At 45.2% G+C, this 18,192-nt stretch overlaps 2 protein-coding genes across 9 annotated transcripts; one reads left to right on the top strand and one right to left on the bottom strand.

Annotated features, from left to right (window-relative positions):
• On the top strand, positions 1-3,589 carry LOC112887785 (guanylate kinase 1-like). Its single transcript, XM_025954057.1, has 11 exons — positions 1-188; positions 577-620; positions 774-854; positions 1,418-1,494; positions 1,584-1,713; positions 1,918-2,280; positions 2,358-2,479; positions 2,599-2,734; positions 2,837-2,882; positions 2,966-3,074; positions 3,174-3,589. Exons 2-11 carry the CDS (start codon positions 618-620, stop codon positions 3,256-3,258), a joined length of 1,152 nt encoding a protein of 383 aa, XP_025809842.1. The 5' UTR covers positions 1-188; positions 577-617; the 3' UTR covers positions 3,259-3,589.
• A 4,594-nt stretch (positions 3,590-8,183) lies between these two features.
• Positions 8,184-12,544, bottom strand: LOC112887046 (zinc finger CCCH domain-containing protein 67-like). Of its 8 annotated transcripts, none has more exons than XR_003227479.1 (5): positions 10,423-12,544; positions 9,759-9,892; positions 9,546-9,662; positions 9,032-9,097; positions 8,184-8,302 (listed from the first exon to the last, which is right to left on the bottom strand). XR_003227479.1 is itself a non-coding variant. In XM_025953123.1 (2 exons), exon 1 carries the CDS (start codon positions 12,436-12,438, stop codon positions 10,642-10,644), a length of 1,797 nt encoding a protein of 598 aa, XP_025808908.1. In that variant the 5' UTR covers positions 12,439-12,544; the 3' UTR covers positions 9,758-9,803; positions 10,613-10,641. The 8 variants fall into 8 exon arrangements, 1 of the variants encoding a protein (XP_025808908.1); XR_003227482.1 differs by having other exon boundaries at positions 8,284-8,557; positions 10,613-12,544; XR_003227484.1 differs by having other exon boundaries at positions 8,285-8,557; positions 9,804-9,892; positions 10,613-12,544.
• Positions 12,545-18,192: the final 5,648 nt, after the last annotated feature.

The following is an 18,192-nucleotide window of genomic DNA, read 5'->3' as shown; positions in this document are numbered from 1 at the left end:
GTCGTATAAGGACACCGCCGCGACCGCGTCGTCGCTTCCGCACGCCGATTCCAACCAAGCCCCCTCGCTCCGCCGTGATCCCTCCCTCCCCCGATCCCGCCGCCGCCGCCGCCCTCGCCCGCCCCTCCCCGCCGTTGGGCGCCGCCGCCGCGGCATTCTCTGGAGCGCGCGCCTCGGTCCAGATCCAGGTACGCTCTCCTCCCCCACTCGGGCGCCGCACCCCCTGCTATTCTCCTCTCCTCTCTCCCTTCCCTTGCTCGTGCGCCCTCCTCCTCGCCTGGCGCGGCCGCGCCTCCCGGGCTCGCGCGGAGCGGAGACCCGTGCGGAGTGCGCCTCGGTGATCCTGCCGCTTGCTGCTCGCATCGGGCGCTGCCACCTGCCGGCCCGGCCCGGCCACGGGCTGCCTCGTTTCGTTCCTCCTGCGAAGCCGTTATAGTCCCTGCGCCCGCGAGCCGTGGAGAGCCCGGCTGTCTTGGGTAGCCGCGGAGGCGGCGGCTTCGAGTAACCGAAATGTATCTGTTCCTGCTTCGATCCTACAGTGATTCCTAAACCGGCTCTGCTTGCTCCCGTGAACAGGGCCTCGGAGAGGGCGAGCCTGCCCCTGGGCGGCGCATCTCATGGTGAGTCTGGTTGCCTGGTGTTTGGTTTCGTTAGCCACCGCATGTGCTTGCACACGTGTGTTTGGCAGCTTGCCTGTTTCTTGCGGTGCGCGTGGCTCTTGTAGCGTGCACTCGAGTGGCTGCCGTTTCTCACATGTTCGATCGTGCCAACAGGGTGAAGAGGCCGTTGAGTTCAGCGTGGAGAAGGTCGCCGAGGACTGCAAGCAGAGCACGGTGGACGTAGGCGACAGGACGGTGAGTTGGGCGGATTAACTTGCTCAAATTCGCTTCAGTTGCCCCGTGTTTAGTCAGTCGGTCATTCGTGTGTTTTTTGTCTGTTGCTGGCAATGCCTGCTGTGTTATGCTGTTTGCTACTGACAAAAGACGCCGCGGCTGCTAAATGTTGCCGTGATTTCGATGTGCCTGATTTTGATGGCTTTGCCTTTCTAGAGTCCTATAAATGCAAGCTAACTTTGTAGATACCTTGTGAGTGTGTGCCCTTAGTTAGAATTCGAATGGCAACAGTATGCCCTCTCCCTTTTCTCTTTCAAAAGCACGCATGATCTGACCTGCTCCTTTTCTTGTTAAAATGTGAAAAAGCAGTTTGGTACTATACTCCTGCAAATAGATGATACTGCATGAGCTCCTTCTATCTGCTTATTAGGATTACTAAGATTGCTCGGTTTCACCTGCTAATACCTTTTCTAATGCATAAAACTTGACATAGGTTGTGCAATTGTCTTGTCTGTTTGCATTTATCTTACCATGGTGTAATATGAACCAGCTGAACCTTAACAAAGTTTTCCTTGCTATTGCAGTATGTTATCGGCAGGTCAGATGATGACTCAAAGTCATCCATTATCATTAAAATTCTGGAAAAACTGACTCAGACTTGGTATTGCACTTCACCATTTCATTTTGTGTGCTCCCCTTGCACTCTACCTTTTTTGTAGCTATTCAATCCCGTCATTGATCTTATGGTAGGGTGGTACCCACAGTACTTGGGACACAGCCTACTCTGACCGAGTCACAGTCTGCTATTCCTGTAAATGATGAGAAGATATTGATTATCGAGAAGGGTGTTCCCTTGAATGAGTCCATCTGGTTCCTTGAGGTATGTACTGCAAATTGATCTACTATTGTTTAATCAAGTTCAAATATTGTTTTTCTTATCGGATTTAGAATACACCAGATGCTAGCAAAAGGGGCTTAATATTTTTAATTCATATCTTCTATTATACTTTCTTGTGTAGTCTTTTCATTATATACCCAGAACCAACCTAACTAAGTTGACATTCTTCTATTTCCTTCATTTCAGATTGACACCCCCTTCGTTAAGCAACAGCGGAAAATCAAAGGCACAGAAGTTGTCTCTTGGAGCAAGGGAGTAATTGGCGTGGGCCAAAAACCAGTTGTGATTAGTGGGCCTTCAGGTGTTGGTAAAGGGACATTGATTGCAAAGTTGATGAAAGACTATCCATCAAAGTTCGGATTCTCTGTTAGCCACACTACAAGGTCTCCAAGGGAGAAGGAAATTGATGGGGTTCACTACCATTTTACAGAGCGCAGCAAAATAGAGAAAGATATAAGTGAAGGCAAATTTCTTGAGTTCGCTCATGTTCATGGAAATATTTATGGCACAAGTATTGAAGCAGTTGAATCTGTTACTGATGAGGGGAAGGTAAGACTACTACAATCTTTTCGTACAAGTTTCTGAAAGGTGAACTGCTTCATCTTTCCCTTGCTTTCTCATTGAAGAGGTGTATTCTCGACATTGATGTCCAAGGAGCTCGATCTGTGAGGGCTTCTTCTCTGGAAGCAATATTCATCTTTGTATGCCCTCCATCGTTTGAGGAACTAGAGAAGCGCCTTCGGGCACGGTATATTTGTAGTTTATGAAATGCAGTGTTTGGCTAAGCTCATGTGATGGATTATTTAATTTTTAACGAAAGAACTAGATGACATGCTTGATTTATTCTCTGCTCAATTGGTTATACAGGGGAACAGAAACAGAGGAGCAGATCCAGAAACGACTCAAAAATGCTCGGGCTGAACTTGATCAGTCCAATTCACCAGGTCTCTTTGATCATCTTTTGGTAAATGATGACCTTGAAACTTGCTATGAGAATTTGAAGGTAATTCACCGAGATCATTGCTACCTTGCCTGACTCTTTTACAATGCAAGACTTCAATTAGGATCTTCATCTTTTCTAAATAATTGTTATTGTAACCTGCAGCAGTTGCTTTCTCTGGATGATGATCAGGAGGATTCAGATGATCTTTGTAAGTTTCATGAACTTTGCTGCTTACAGTTTCCACTGATACTTCGGTGTGTGTTTTCTTATAGTAAATTTCGTTATTGTCAGTTATCAAGGATGGTAAACAAACCACAAATTACTGTATTGTGTCTAAACATGACTCAGAAATTTTGTTGCAACCTGAGCCTAATGAAGCCAAAAATGGAGCTACAAGTTTGTATGTTATCTTGCCCTTGTTTTTTTTTTAATACAATTCCATGCTATGAGCTGATGGGTTGGTGCTTACACTTATTTCTGTATCTGAACTTCTCCACAGACTAGCACTTGATTTGTCGTCTCTCTCGGGAGGTGCACCTGGACGAACAAGGGGCCTTAAGATACGCTCGATTAACTCCTTTTGACAACAGCTTATATGGGTGTTTTAGATGACCCAAAGCATTCTTCCTGGACTGCGGAAGTGCTGACATGAATTTTAGATCAATTCGCATGAATGAAAGCTTCAGAAACACCTTAGTTAGGACAAAAAGGAAACAAACATGGAAGTTATTTCCATTTGTTATTCATTTGTGCCAGAATGAGGCGAAGTCATAGTGAAGGATTGTACCTTATTTTTTGAGGGATTGTGTACTTTATTGCTGTTGAGAGATGTTTGTTCGTCAAACAATGATAATTATTCAAGCCTATCTAATTACCTTCTCACAGTCAAGGGTGAAGAATTTCTGTTGTCTTAAACACCCTTTGATCCAATTGCATGATTGTTTTGTGCTTTTTTTACTTGGCTGCATTATGTTCTGCTTCTCTTGAGTCTGGACACTTCTGAATGTTGTGTTCAGAGGATATTGCAGTTGATACAGATTTGACACCACTTAATTTAGATATGTTTTGCTGGTTACATACTGCAGCTACAGATGATTCGGGATGCATTTTCATGACTGGATTCTGCAGTTGAAAAGATCACATATATTATATATACAGGTTCGTTTGGATGGGGTGTGTGGATCCATATCCATATCCTCGAACTAAATCCTAAGAATATCCGGAGCAATCCAAGCACCTGGCACCTGATACTGCAAATATTGTAGAAGAAGTTTTACCCTCTTTTTCCTGTGAGATTCTTGTGATTATATTTCCCTGTGTTTTCCTCCTGATTTGCAGATACCCTGAGCACAAAGGCTTTGCGTGCCACTGTGCAGGTGAGATGGGCTTCAACTACGAGCAAGGTAGGCTCCGGAGATCACTATTCACTGCAGATGGATGCTATTTTCTTTTTCATATCACATCTTATCAAGAATAACACTCACATCATCTGCAGGTACAGAAAAACATAGACCACAAGCTTTTGCAAAACCAGAGAGTGCTGCGGGTCTTGAGGCTTTAACCATCTGGCGAAAAGGTGATTAAAACTTTGATATCGCTTTCATTTGATTGATAGATGACCATGATGCAATGCAAAGTATGCAATGCAAAGGTAAATAATGGGCTGAGTGGACTCTTCGTTCGTTGGCATGAGTAGCTATCCTGTTCTAGAGGTAGTTCCTGTTAGGATCCTTCAGTGAAAGTCTCAAAAAGTAAATATACATGATTAGCCAAAAGAAAGGGCAAGAAGAGGAAGGATACTAGGAAGAGCTGTTTAAAAGAAAAGGGACACGTGGATATTATCCTAGGAGAAAAAGAACCTGGATCACACACCTTCCACCAAACAGAGCCGTCTGTTTTAGGCTAACCCAGATCTCTACAACATGGCTTGCTCCGAATCCAAATCCAATCGATAAAACCATTCTGAGATCCTTTTCGGTGTTCAGGTCCAACAGAGGCCAGGCTTGTTCATGGACAAAGACAGATGGCAAGCATGAAAAGTTGAAAACTAGATCTAGATTATGACACCATACATTGCTGAAAAGTGAAAACTCAGTGATCTAATCTGGACAACACTGCTTCTTTCATCTCTAAGTCTATGGTCTATACATGTTTCTGGGAAACACACTGGAGCAGCTGGAAAACTACCTGCAAACCCCAAATCTTTCTGTGCACCTGTTTTCATTAATGTCTTTCTTGATTCAGAGTTTCAGACATGCATTAGTATAACTGACAATCCCTCATACTGTGAGGAGTTATGAAGTTTCAGAGGTTAGGGAGTGCAGCTGGCTACATGGTGACAGAGGCTGCAAGTTTCCCATCTGGTTGGCCCGTTGAAATGAACTTGTCATGCCAGGATTTTCAACCTGGATAAATTCCGAGATAGGGATGGTACAAAGGCCATGTCTCCCAACTGGTTGATTCATCTGCTGAAAAGAACCTGGCATGCAGGTTTTCTCGCTGAAATCGATGGGTGAAAGCAAGGGGAATCCAAGAAAATTTAGATGGTTGATGGAGACGGTGGAGCACTGGAGCAGTTTGCCACCGTCTTGTCTGACAACTGAACCCGTCTAGTAGCAAACAGGTTTCCAAATAATCAACGCAGTCAACTTTTCTATTTAAAAATTTGTCCACTGGAAATATCATATGCATTGCTTCACTAAATGTTTTAACTGTTGGGAGTCGTAGTCTGGATAGCGAAGTTAACTGTCACCTTAAAATGGGTGTAGCACTGTTAACTTTATTATATTTTTGTGCAATGTAAACAATTCGGACACCGGCACCGTGTTGTCCTCCATAGTGTAACTGTGTACAGGAGGAGGTCACAGGAATCAAATTTGTTTTTGCTAAAACTTGAGGTCGGAGCTGGGCATTCCAATCTCCAAGAACTGGCAGGGCTGTGGCCAACACAGAGATAAGTCAGGTGGGTCAATTCCTATGCAAGTCTTTCAAAAAACGATTCCTATGTAAAACTCTGAACAAAAATACAGTCAAAGTTTAAACAGTAAAAGTCAAGGAGGACAGTTATTTGGAAACAGAGCTTGTAGATTCTTGAGATGATGACAGGATAAATTATTTTTTACTCCACACGTAATTTACCCGTCCAGATAAATGCCACGCACTGCACCTTGTCAGTTCCATGCCGTAGATTCCATCAGGCAGCAGAAGTTAATGGTCCTTGACGACGGCTGCAGGCGTGCCGGAGCAGGTTGCGCTCAGGGACCATGATCCTGCACTGCACGAACGGGCCGGCTGTTTCCTGTGCCGTCTCGTCGTCCTGCTGGTAAATGCTTCGGAAACCTTGGCAACTTGACATCAATGAACGCCCAATAGGTTCGTCGGCAGAGCGGTGAATCGTATTTACCTTCTTCTTTTTTTGCAGAAGCTATCATGGAGTAAGTGACTTATTAGGTCATGATTCATGACATGTCGCGATTTCGGTCTATGGAGTACTATTAAAGTAGTTTGTTTTAATTTCTACTGAATTTAGCTGCTTATTAGAAGCTGATACAAACAGGGCTCTAAGATTGGCTTAAGTAAAATTTGTATTTCTTTTAGAAGCCGTAACATGGTTCGGAGGGGTTTTCGGTAGCTTATGGGTGATGATATTCCGACCGCTGTTGCATATATTATGCTTTTTCATTCATTCAAAAGCCAATATAAAATATAGGTTTCTAGCTTTTCGAAAAGCAGCTTTTCATTAGCATATTTAAAAGGTAGCTTTCAAAAACATCAGCCTAGTAGACAAAATGTATGTTGCGGTTTGGTAGATAACAAATCCTAGAGGCGAATAAGTAAAGGGCTTATTTTATATTTTTCAACCAAAAGAACCTTTTTTTTTACACCGAATGTATACAGAAGGATAGCTTCACATCGATGTCTAACGAGCCAGTTTGGTTCGTTAAGACTTGGTTCAATAACTAGTTGAGTCGCTCGACTTGCTAATGGTAAAATGAGCTAAAAGGAGGGTTCGGCTTAGTTTGTTTAAAGAGCTCGAGCCAGCCTGTTTGGCAGATGTAGTTCAACATTATTGGTAAGAAGAGATATGATATTAAACAATATGGCGAAATTTAGGCATATTAACTGTTGAAACGAATGCAAGACAATCTTCTAGAGTATTCTTCACCATGCAAGAAGAAGATACTTCCTATGAAACACTAGAATTGGTAATAAATAAAATTAGAACATATTAGAATATCTAGGAATTCTCTAGGAACCTTGGCCTATAAATAGATATCCCTTCCCTTGACATGCCATCTAACCATGAGCACGATAGATCAGAGCAAGGGTGGTAATGCTAGGTAGGAGAAAGTAAGAGAGAAGGGTGAGTGTTAGCATAGCCACTAAACAAAAAAGTGTTGTATGCTCTTATATATGTAGTATTGTTGTGATGTAATAAAGTCTTGTTCTTGGAAGTTTAGTCTCCCGATTAAGCTATATAGTTTCTAAGTACTTAGTGTATAAGTTGTGATCCATTAAAGGTTGGCTCTATCACGGGCCGATTTCAACGTAAGTTGGCTCTGCCACCCGGAAACCCGATTCATCTGTTGGTAGGCTCTGTCATCTAGAAGTGAGAAGACGGCTTTGCCGTCAAAAGGACCTATACACTAAGTAAATTAAAGAGGCTAATTAACTCTAGAGTAAGTTGGTGTGTCTTAGGTATAGATACTCAATTAACCGGGTGTTTGGGTCTCCTCGATTCCCCACATAAACAATATCTAAAATGATATCTCATGATGACACATGCAAGTTATGGACATGAGTCGATATATGAAAAAATATAGATGTTTCAGAAAGTCAAATATATTTGTATATTCATATTCCGCTCTTTTAATTAAGTTGGCGTGTCCTCCATTTGCATATGCTAGCAACCTGGTGGTCATATCCTTTCTCCGTCTCTATATTCATACCTCCTTATCTTTGTATATATATGTCGAAGAGTTTAAAGAAATTTGAGAGTTTCGTGTCTAAGACAAGTGAAAACTGTTTTGCAAAAAAGAAATGACAAGTGGAAATTAGTGAATATGTATATAGATACATTTTTAGGTTCTTTTATGTCGATATGTGGATATTGCTAAGTTAAAACATATGGCGTATAATGAAAAATTTTAGTATGCTAGTATTAAGAACTAAAATTAGAGGAATCAAGTGTTCCAGACGATTCCAGACCGGCCTAGATGAATCCAAACCGAAAGAATGCAAGATGAGAAATGTATTTCATGTAAACACAAACAAATGTCAAACAGGGAACCTAAGATTGATACACACGATGTGTCACATCGTCCTTTTCGTTCATTTTGCTTTATCCTAAAAAATTAGTGGTGTAACTACATTAGAACAATGAGCAGATTATATTCATGCACAAATTAACCATAAGTACATATATTGATCTATGCAAAATAGTTTTGCTAAGATAATCTTTTTAAGTAGGTTCAATAAATCGGTTTGAAACGTATAGCACCGTACACTTAAATGTTGGTATATAAGCATAATACATAATATCCATAAGCAGTGGCGGATGCAAGAGTGCACCCTAAGGGACTCATTGAGCAGCAAACGCCATTAGCCCCATGCTAGATCCGCTCTTGTCTGTAAGAGCAACATTACATCACAATTACGAGTACATTACAAATTTTAATGGTAAACATAAATTTGTTGATGCAGAGACCCTTATAATCTACCAAGAGACCCTTGTAATCTACCAAGGCGGCCCAACAGTTGATTGGGATCACATTAGCAACCAAACATAGTAAAATTGGTTATCGCGGAGAGTGGAATCCACATCTGCATTGTGTCACCTAGTTTGCCATCTCCAATCTCCATTATCCATTCTCCACCTTCCAACTAACCCACATTTAAAATGGAAACAAAGCATCATTCCATTGACTAATTGCATTTGTACAGTTCATGTTACTTTGATCAACAAATCCCTTTTCCTGAAACATTTCTTCTATACTAAAGCAAGAGGCATAGTTCTTTTATTTTATTTTTTCTTTTGCAAATGTTCTATCTGACATGTTTTATTATCTCCTATTCCTAAGCGGTTTTCAAGAGTGAAAGTAATTTCTCAAAAGTACAACAGGCTATGGGGCAATTTTGTGCCCCCTTTTGCATACGCACAATTGCAATGCCTTTTTTTAGAAAAAGAAAAACAATCATTGGGACCTATCTTAGGTAGATGCACCTGAATGTCATCAGGAAGGAGGTAGATGCCCTAATTGAACCTATTACATATATATATTCTAATTCAAATCATGGTGAACCTAACCATTTCTTAAAATTGATTAAGATGCTTGACATCATTTAGAAAGAACTCACTCGAATAATTAAACAACAAATCCGGCCTTCTTTCCAACTATATCAAAGAGTAGGTGCAATGCAAACCTGCAAATCAATTTAGTATTAAATCAGTAGAAGGATTTGACTTTAATATCATCTTCACTTCAAAGCGCGATCAGCACATAAATGATTGGAAGCTACAAAAATATTTCTTAAAAAGTCGATGTACAAACAAACCAAACTGAGTCTAACATGTTTTTAAAGAAAAACTAAAATTCAAAGATGTTGTATTACTGGCTGCTTTGTAAATAAAACCATTAAAAAAGAACTTATCCTTGAGAAAAGTATCAGGGAGTAAGAGACTTTTATGAAAGAAAATAAACTATTAAACTTACAGACAACTAAAGTAATATGAAAATATTTCAATGCTTTCCCATACAGCTCAATTTTGTCGAAAACATACAAACATTATTTCCTATAAGATCAGAACCATACTAGCACTATTTCCTATAAGATAAGAACTATATAATGCTTATATAATATGAAAGGATACATTGAACCGGAAAATCCAAGTCACTGTATGACTCAGCACTCACCACCGTGACCAGGAGCAAACAGAAGCCAAGACACGAGGCGGCCATACCGAGCCACCGCCACCAGTTGTTTTATCCTGACAAGAACGAAGACCCATCAGTGGCCAGGTCACACTCATCTGGAGCACATTAAACATCACCCTTGAAGAGATCGACGCATCATGCTAAACCACCTCGGAAAGATTAACATCACAGCACCCATCAAATCCAATGCCAACCTGAGATTAGCATTCGGCATTAGCATTGACCCAGCAGACATCCACAATGTCAAACACGCACAGTACAGCAGCACTAGACATTGCTGCAGCTGCAACAGAAAACAGTTGCTGTCAGCACCAATCAGGCAAAACTAGCACAGCAGCAAATGGGCACAGTTCATGAAATGTATGTAAAAGGTGATAATTGATAGCACGTAATGAATGAGTTCTGAAGTGAAGTGATGTTGCATTGCTTAATCTTGTGGTACAACAACAATGGAAGCATTTCACACAAGCATGGCTCCTGAGCACAAGTGTACAATACAACAGTAGGGCATTTTACATCAGTCATGAATCCTTAGTAGTACAACATCAGTAGGGTGTTTTACACCAATCATGAGCCATCACAGGCCTTACAAGCATTGATGCGAGCATGAGTCCTCTCCCCTCGTACTCCTTCACAAGAATCAAAGGATGGGAGCTAGTAGATGCTAGGGGTACCATACATAATAATTCACAATCGTGAGAGAGAATAAGTAACCCTTGGAATGATCAGCAAAAGAGGGGTATGGAAGGAAGGTACAACGAGAGATCAGGAAGAAATACAAGGAGATAAATTTTGTCTAGACAAGTTCCATACCATTTGACTAGGCTCCAATTCCTCAATTCTTTCACTTGTAGGAGAAGAATACTAAATGGTGGTGGAAATCTCAACACCTACACTAACCAGCTCCAAAAGAATGTATCACCAGCAATCACTAGCAAGGTATGAGGCTAGTTGATTTCAGTAAGTAGCAGCAACTGGTGAATCACAGCAAAAAATATGGCACCTTTCTTGTTTGATCTGTATGTGTTTGTTCTAGACTACCATCTCATCCAGCTGAAGCTGCTCAAGCCAACTGCCGATGACCCCGGCTGTGTTGTCCTCATCGCCACCGATACCCTCATGACTTGTTGCCTGACTCATAGTGCCAATGGACTCTATTGCGGTTGTCCCATTGATGGATGGTTTCTCCGGCGTTGGCTCCTTCACCAAGGTATTGACCCATGAGAGGTCTGGCTCATCGCCTTTGGCTCCGCTTCTGAGCTCAAACGATGAGGAGCGCTTGAGGCGGCCAAGCTCCTCGTCATCGGCGCCCCAATTAGGGGTGCCGGAGGGAATTCCCCACTTGGACCAGCTCGAGGTAACCGGTGAGCCAACAAGCACAGAGGCGTCCGAGCCAAGGTCCCTTGAACTCATGTTTCTCAGGGTCTGCTGCTGCATCTTCTCCCGCTGCGCAAGGGCAGCGAGAAGCCGGGAGCTCATCGGAGACACTGGCTCTGGTATAATTGTGGCCGCCGTGGCCCGAGGAGACAGCAAGGTCTGCTGCTGCTGGAACTGGTTCCGCATGGCAGCCTTGCGCGTCGGCGAGAAAGCAGCGCCGCCCTGGTCTGCATACCGTGGGGAGTGAGATGCCGCAGCGCCCGCCATCTCCGCAGAGAACAGATCATCTAGATTTGAAGGCACAAGCGTCTTTCCCCTCGCCGAGCGCACTGAGGCAGGTGACCCAACGAGGCCATCGTATTCGGCCGAGGCGAGCAGCTCGTCCACGGCCATGCTGCGCGCGCTCAGCGACGTGCGCAGCCGGCTCAGGTGAAGGTTCCCCGCGCTCCCAGGCAGGCACAGCGCGGGCACGTTCGGCTGTGGCCACGCACCCGCCACGCCGGTGCCGCCGCCGGACGGCGACAGTGGCGGCGTGAACGACGCCCCAGGCGACGGCAGCCCCATCCCCATCGCCGCTGCCATCTCCATCGCGCTGCGCGACCCCGCCGACGACACGTACAGTGGCCGGAGCTCCTCCGGCGTGTGCGCGAAGAAGCAGACACGGCGCGCACAGCCGACGCCGTCCTTGCACAGCCGCGTCCGGTACTGCGCCGGGTGGAGCCAGCTCTCGAACACCCCGTGCGCGTATTCGCACATGTCCCCTCTCCGGCAGCCGGCGCCCTTCTTGAACTCCGGGCAGGGCACGCAGCTGTAGTGGTACTTGCGCGGATCCCGCCGCCGCGCGTTCTCGCCGGGATGGACGAAGGGGCACTCCGTCCAGTCGTGGGAGTAGGCGCGCGAGCACGCGCGCACTTTGAAGGAGTACATGCGGAAGTCGTCGGAGGCGTAGGCGCCGTTCTTGATGTCGGGGAGGGAGGGGTCCGGCGGCCACTCCTTGCGGGCGCCGAGGAGGGAGAGGAGGTGGTTCTTGAGCGGGAGCGAGTTGGGTGGGAGGGCGACGAGGTCGGATGGCCGCCGTTGGAGATGGTCTAGGAAGGTGGGGTCGGCGCCGGCGGCGAGGAGGCGGGAGACAGCGGCGGGCGCCGAGGAGGCCCCGCCGGCGGCGGCGAGGTGGAGCGCGGTGGAGAGGGACGCCGGGGAGGCGCGGTTGGGGTCGACGAGGTGGGGCGGCGAGAGGAGGACCTCGAGGCAGGACACGGACCCGTACGCTGCGGCGACCATGAGCGGAGTCATGGGCTCCGCGCCGCGCGCCGGGGAGTACCATGGCGCGGGCTCGTCGGCGAGGGACGGGTGCGCAGCGAGGAGGTCCCCGAGCGCCGCCGCGTCGTCTTCGGCCGCGAGCTCCAGGAGCCGCGCTGAGACGGTGGCCGCCGCCTCGGAGGCGTCCGCCATGGCCGGCGGCGTGCGATCGGAGAAGGTGTTCGACGAAATGGCGGAGAGGGAAGCGGAGGGAGGGGAAAGGGAGTCTGTGCTTTTGGGTTTTTGGACAAAACTAGGTTTTTGCTCGGGTTTGGATTTTGGCCGCTTGGTCTATTGCTGGGCTTTATGGGCAAAATGGGGTTTTCACCTCTTTGCTCCTTGGCACATGGTAAATTTTGGTTTTGGACCTCAGAAAATGTGTGGTTTTTTACCATCAGGTGGGAAGAAGGCCAAAACATCTTTTTGGATAGTAGGTGATTAAGAAAAGAGATGTAGGTAGAGAAGATCTTTCTTTAATCCCACTTGGTAGAATAAAAAGTGTAATCAAAGAATAAGTGGTCTGAAAATCAAAAGATCCCCTTGTTTTCTTCTCGTGCCTTCCTTACATGTGAGTTGAAATTTTTACCATGCAAAGCTGTAAAGTGGTCACTTGTTAATTTTTCTTTGAATCAAGGTCATGAATAGCTAGTTTGTTACTAGAAAAAAAAGTTGAATGAGCATTTTGTAGAATATCAATTTATTTGAAGTTGATGGCACGACTTAGTATTAGATTTATTATGAAGAAGAAAATAGCAATGCTACTCTTCAAAGCATATATTACTTTTTTTAATACATAGCTTCCATCTTTTTTCTATGCAGCAAGCCTATATATGTGCCTCGCTTCCTCACCCTACCCTCTATCTCTTTGTCTTCGTGGTCACTAGGTATGTCGTTGCATCCCTTACCAGACCAAACTGGCTGTACCAACAGCAATACCAGATCAGCGCTACCACTCAGTCTTCTGTTGTCTTTGCTCTTTGCACACTCTTCAAACAGCCCGCAGCTACAAATAAATCTAGATTTAGCCAAAACTCTCCATGCTAACAACTGTTGCTCGCCATCAATTAACAAAACATCAAGGATTGACAAACGCATGAAATTTCAGTCACCTAGAATATATGAGGTGTAGGGAAAAAAAACCTCCAAGTACATTTGATTATGTGTTTTAATAATTTTTAGCCACTTTCTTGTTTAATCATCCAAAACATTCTGAGCAAAATTTTGTCTATATGTGTAGTAGTATCTAATATACTGAATTGGTTAACTATGTGTGATGTGAAAGTGAGTTTTGACTTTATCTAATTTGCTATTAGTGAATAGTCTAGTAATTCCTTATGAGGTGGCGTATGATTCGTCGATGGTGTAAATTTTCCAGACCAGATGATCTAGCCGATGGCTTCTCGAAAACAACTTGCATCCGTATTGAAAAAGAATAAGAACCAACAAGAACGTAAAAAGTGATGCCACGTTAGTTAATTTGACAATATCAAAGAATAAATTAACCACATCTCATCACTTGCTTAGTAGTTAAGCTTTAAATAAAGTGACATAAAAGTATCAATAGTGTAAGGATCTAAGCAAGCCGACGGGCTATGCCCAGTTTAGACAACTATAGGTGGTTGTCACGAGCGGTTAAAGTAATATTGTGTTAACTACTAGAGAAGATTTTGACATTCTTTTATATTATCATGCTTCCATAAGCTACAAGCATAGATCATATTAATTTATCTTCTATTTGTCTCACTTTCATACAACTTTACTGTTCAAAGTTGTAGGTTACTTTTGACTTTGTCTAAAGCTAGACTTCTCTAGTTTTAACCAGATTTTTAGAAAATACATAAATGTCCACAAAATCAGATTGGTCTCATATATGCCATAAAATATGCCTGCAGAACATTTATTTATGCTATAGATGTTAGCATGTATATTTTTTATAAAATATGGTTCAAGATATATAAGTCTAACCTACAAAAAAGTAAAAATAAAACTAAAACAAAAGGGAGTACGTATTAGAAGGTACACGCGCACTCTGTAAAATCTACAAATCCTCTATTCAGGATACTGTACTAGTGCTGCTTAAACTCTTCTCCTCTTAAATGGCAATGCAGTGCTCATGCAAGTTTTTCAAAAAGAAAAGAGAGAAAAAAAACTTGCGATCAATCAAACACGCCTCCCCGGAGGCCAATCTCCGGTTGTGTTTCTCTTTCGTTTCGCCACCGCGGAAGCACGCGACGGAGCCCACCCACCCCCACCGCAGGGGCAGAATCGGGAGCCGGAGCGAGATCGGCCGCAGCCGGGTGGGTGGGGCCCGCGCGGGACCAACCGAACCGAACGAACCCCACCTGGCCACCCCCCACCCGCCGCGCGCGTGCGGGTTGGCTGGGCGGCCGCACCCGCACTGCTCCTTCTCGTCCCCCAGCCAGTCGCCCCCCCCGGCGGCCTCGGTCGCCGCGCCCGCGCAGCCCGGCCAGTGGCGCCAGGCGAAGCCGGGCCCCTCCTCCGTCCCTGCCCGCCACGCGCTCCGCGAAGTCGGTACGGGTCCCCGCCAGGTGGGGTCGGACCTCAGTTGGGCCCACGTGTCGGTAGAGTCTCTCCGGAGCGGGTAGGAGGGATGTGCAGTAACGGAAGATTTTTTCTCTGCCTGCGGCGTGCTCACGCGCGGACCCGAGGCGGCGGGGATCAAATCGGGCTCCCGACGCGCCACGCGGGTTCCGCCCGCGGCGGGCCCCGAGGCTGGCGAGTCCGCCTGAAGTGGGCCAGGCTCGGGCAGTCAAGCGGCTGACGTGGAGCCCGTCAAGCTCCTTCACCTGGCGGCTTCGCGAACATTCCAGTCACGCTACGCTAGGGCGCGCCGTTCTCCTCCGAGTCCTCCGAGCACAGGGCGTCCGTTGCGTGGGCCCGGCTGCTTACCGGACCCGGAACTGCTTCGCTCACATGATTGCTGACATTTTGGAAAAAAAAAAACCTTTTGCTTTGTCTGACTAGTTCTTGCTGACCGATCGGCCGGAGGTGTTTGGCTAAACTTCAGTTATGTTCCGTAAAAGAAATCTTATCATTTAAAAATATTAAATAAAATTTAATTATAAAACTAATTGTAGAATTTTTAGGCTAATTCGCGAGACGAATCTAATAAGATATATTAATCATGGATGGTTAATGTACCATCACTGTAGCAAATCATAGATTAATTAGTTTCATTAAATTCGTCACGCGAATTAGCACCTATCTGTATAAAAAATTTTATAAACAGATTTTATTTAATACTCTTAAATGGTAATAAATAAAAGGTGAAAATAATATCAGAGCATATTTGTTTTGGAGCGCATCACATGAGTTACTCTACATGTTCCCTTCGTTCTGCAACTTTTTTGCTAAAAAGATTTTGGATGCCCCGGTTTGTGTACGGTTTGGCAAAGATCTTGTCCCAGCCCAGCGATTCACCGCCCTTTGCATCTGAGAGGAGGAAATTGGGTGTCTCTTTCGGTCGGTCTTTCTCTTTCCATGTCATGACATTCACACGCACTTGCAAAAAGGTACCTGAGATAACGAGCTTGAGCGATGCTCCCTTGCCCGTGATCTAGCATCGATCTCATCTTTGGCCCTGTTTGGCACACCTTACGAGGATGCTTCTGAACAATTTTAAGTTACGGGCTGGCCAAACGGTCCGCTTCTGGCCAGCTTCCTCTAGCAGCACTTGCGGACGGCCCGAGAAAACGCGCTTCCTCTAGCAGCCGGAGCGGACCAGCTTATCCTCCCGACCTCCCGTCTCTTCCCCAATCCAATCCTCCCGACCTCCCGTGCCCGTGACCCCCGGCGCCGGCCCGCGCCGCCCCGCGACGCCCCCGCGCACCTGCCTCCCCGCACCCCTCCCCCCCCCCCCCCCGCCCTGCTCCGCCCCCCGCGCCCTGCCTCCGCCCCCTGCCCAGCTATGATTAATTGTATGATATATTAATTGTTAATAATTTATGAACAAGAGCTGTGCCAAACAGGGTCCGTGACCAGCTGCTTCTCTGACCAGCTAGTCACCAGCTGACTTCTGTACAAGTTTCAGTTGTGCCAAACAGAGACTTTATGTGCAAGAGCTCCGTACTTTCTTGAGATGGGGAAATTGAGTTATCAGAGTAAGATATTGCCTGAGAAAACGAGTTGTAGAGTTTGTCATCCTACTCAAGTTTATTTTTTATTTTATCTTTTTCATTTTATCATTGAAGCTGGAGATGTTGGGCCGAATCCACATCCATCTAATCAAGCCTGGACTATCATCTTTTGCTTCACGAATTCACAACAATGAAAATATGGTTAAAACATTTGGATTTAAAAAAGTAAGCTGCCAGTTTTTCCGTTGAGGCGAGGCAAAGAGTTCTTTGGCCTTTTTATCTGAGAGCAGGAAAGTGGGTGTCTCTTTTCAGTCTTTCCATGTCATTAGGGGTGGAGGTCGAGGCAGTCACCGTTGGATCTCGATAAAATTTGCTAAAATTACTATTTGTCACTCATATTGTTAGGCTGGCCAGTGGATGGCTAGGCTGCAGCTGCTGCTGCTGCAGGGCCCGTTTAGATTGCAAGTTTTTATAACTTTTGGCACTTTTTGGTACTGTAGCACTTTCGTTTGTATTTGACAAATTTTATCTAATTATGGACTAACTAGGTTTAAAAGATTCGTCTCGTGATGTACAATTAAACTGTGCAATTAGTTATTTTTTTTACATACATTTACTGCTCCATGCATGTGTCCCAAAATTAATGTGATGGAGAGAGTGTAAAAAGTTGGAATTTTAAAGGCTAAACAAGGTGCAGGCAGCCAGCGGCTGCATCCAGCCGAACAGCGTGACTATTCATCCATATTGCCGATCTCAGCATTTAATGCATACGACCCCGGCGGCTTTCTCGTCTGCCTTCGCCTCTGCAGGTCATCGCATTCATCCTGCTTGTAAAAGGGTACCGAACTTGAGCGAGCGGTGCTCCCTTGACATGAGCTCGCGTCGGTCCCATGTTTACGTGGCAAATTCAGTTACCAATTTAAGATATTGCGTAAGGAAACGAAGATTATATTATACAGACTCAAGAGCATGCTTGTTGATGATGCAGGGAACCATCCGAATGAAGAGTTTTCTTTTCTCATTTTATCTCTGACACTGGAGGTGTTGGGCCGAATCTACATCCATCCAATCAAGCCTCCTAGGACTTTATTATCATTACATCTAGTTTTTGTTGCATGAAGAACCATTTAAAATAATGAAAATAATAACAGTTGGAATGTTTGGATTAAAAAACACAGGCTGCCGTTTTTCCTGTTGAGCTTGAGGGGAGGCAAAGAGCGCTTTGGCCTTTGGGTTACCGATGCCTCCCTCCCATGGCGGAAGTGCCGGTCATTTTCTTGGGTTCAGCTTCGTACACTGCTTTGCATGAGGATCGTACACCAGGGACACATGTTGGCCGTGGGAATCTCGAATGTGGAAGTTGCGCACTGACTCGTTACCTGAACCGCGCCATCTGTCTGAAGGTGACAAATCGCCCAGTCATTCACACTTTCAGAGAATCGAACATAACCAGCAAATTGGTGAAATAACATGTATGTCTGCTGGAATAAAAGTGGTGCAAGCAAGCACGCCCTATGACGGTGATTCCGTGACCACCAACAGTGTACCTTGGCAACGCAACTAGTGCTCAGTTCCGAGTGTACTTCCATTCAAAACCACTGTTCGTCTAAACAACTGTTTGGCCTGTTTGAACACTGGTTAAACCTTATATCATAAGGACCAGTTGTACTCAGTATGCAACCAAGATCCAGCGTGCAGTCCAAAGCTAACAGATGCACCAATGTAACACAGAACATAAACAAAGCGCATGGCAACGGAATCCAAACATGAAAAGGAACCGGCGCAAAGAAAGCCATCATCAATGGGCGCA

The sequence above is a fragment of the Panicum hallii genome, chromosome 3 (genome assembly GCF_002211085.1).
Source record: "Panicum hallii strain FIL2 chromosome 3, PHallii_v3.1, whole genome shotgun sequence".
Classification (NCBI taxonomy): Eukaryota; Viridiplantae; Streptophyta; class Magnoliopsida; order Poales; family Poaceae; genus Panicum; species Panicum hallii.
The sequence above is the reverse complement of the archived record's forward strand: the minus strand, read 5'-3'. Positions and strand labels throughout refer to the sequence as shown.

Bases quoted from the DNA above. Each gene is read 5' to 3' on its own strand.
- LOC112887785 (XM_025954057.1), top strand. The intron at 855-1,417 runs GTGAGTTGGGCG...TTGCTATTGCAG, and splicing joins TGGACGTAGGCGACAGGACG to TATGTTATCGGCAGGTCAGA. The intron at 2,735-2,836 runs GTAATTCACCGA...TGTAACCTGCAG, and splicing joins CTTGCTATGAGAATTTGAAG to CAGTTGCTTTCTCTGGATGA.
- LOC112887046 (XM_025953123.1), bottom strand. From the start codon at position 12,438: ATGGCGGACGCCTCCGAGGCGGCGGCCACCGTCTCAGCGCGGCTCCTG.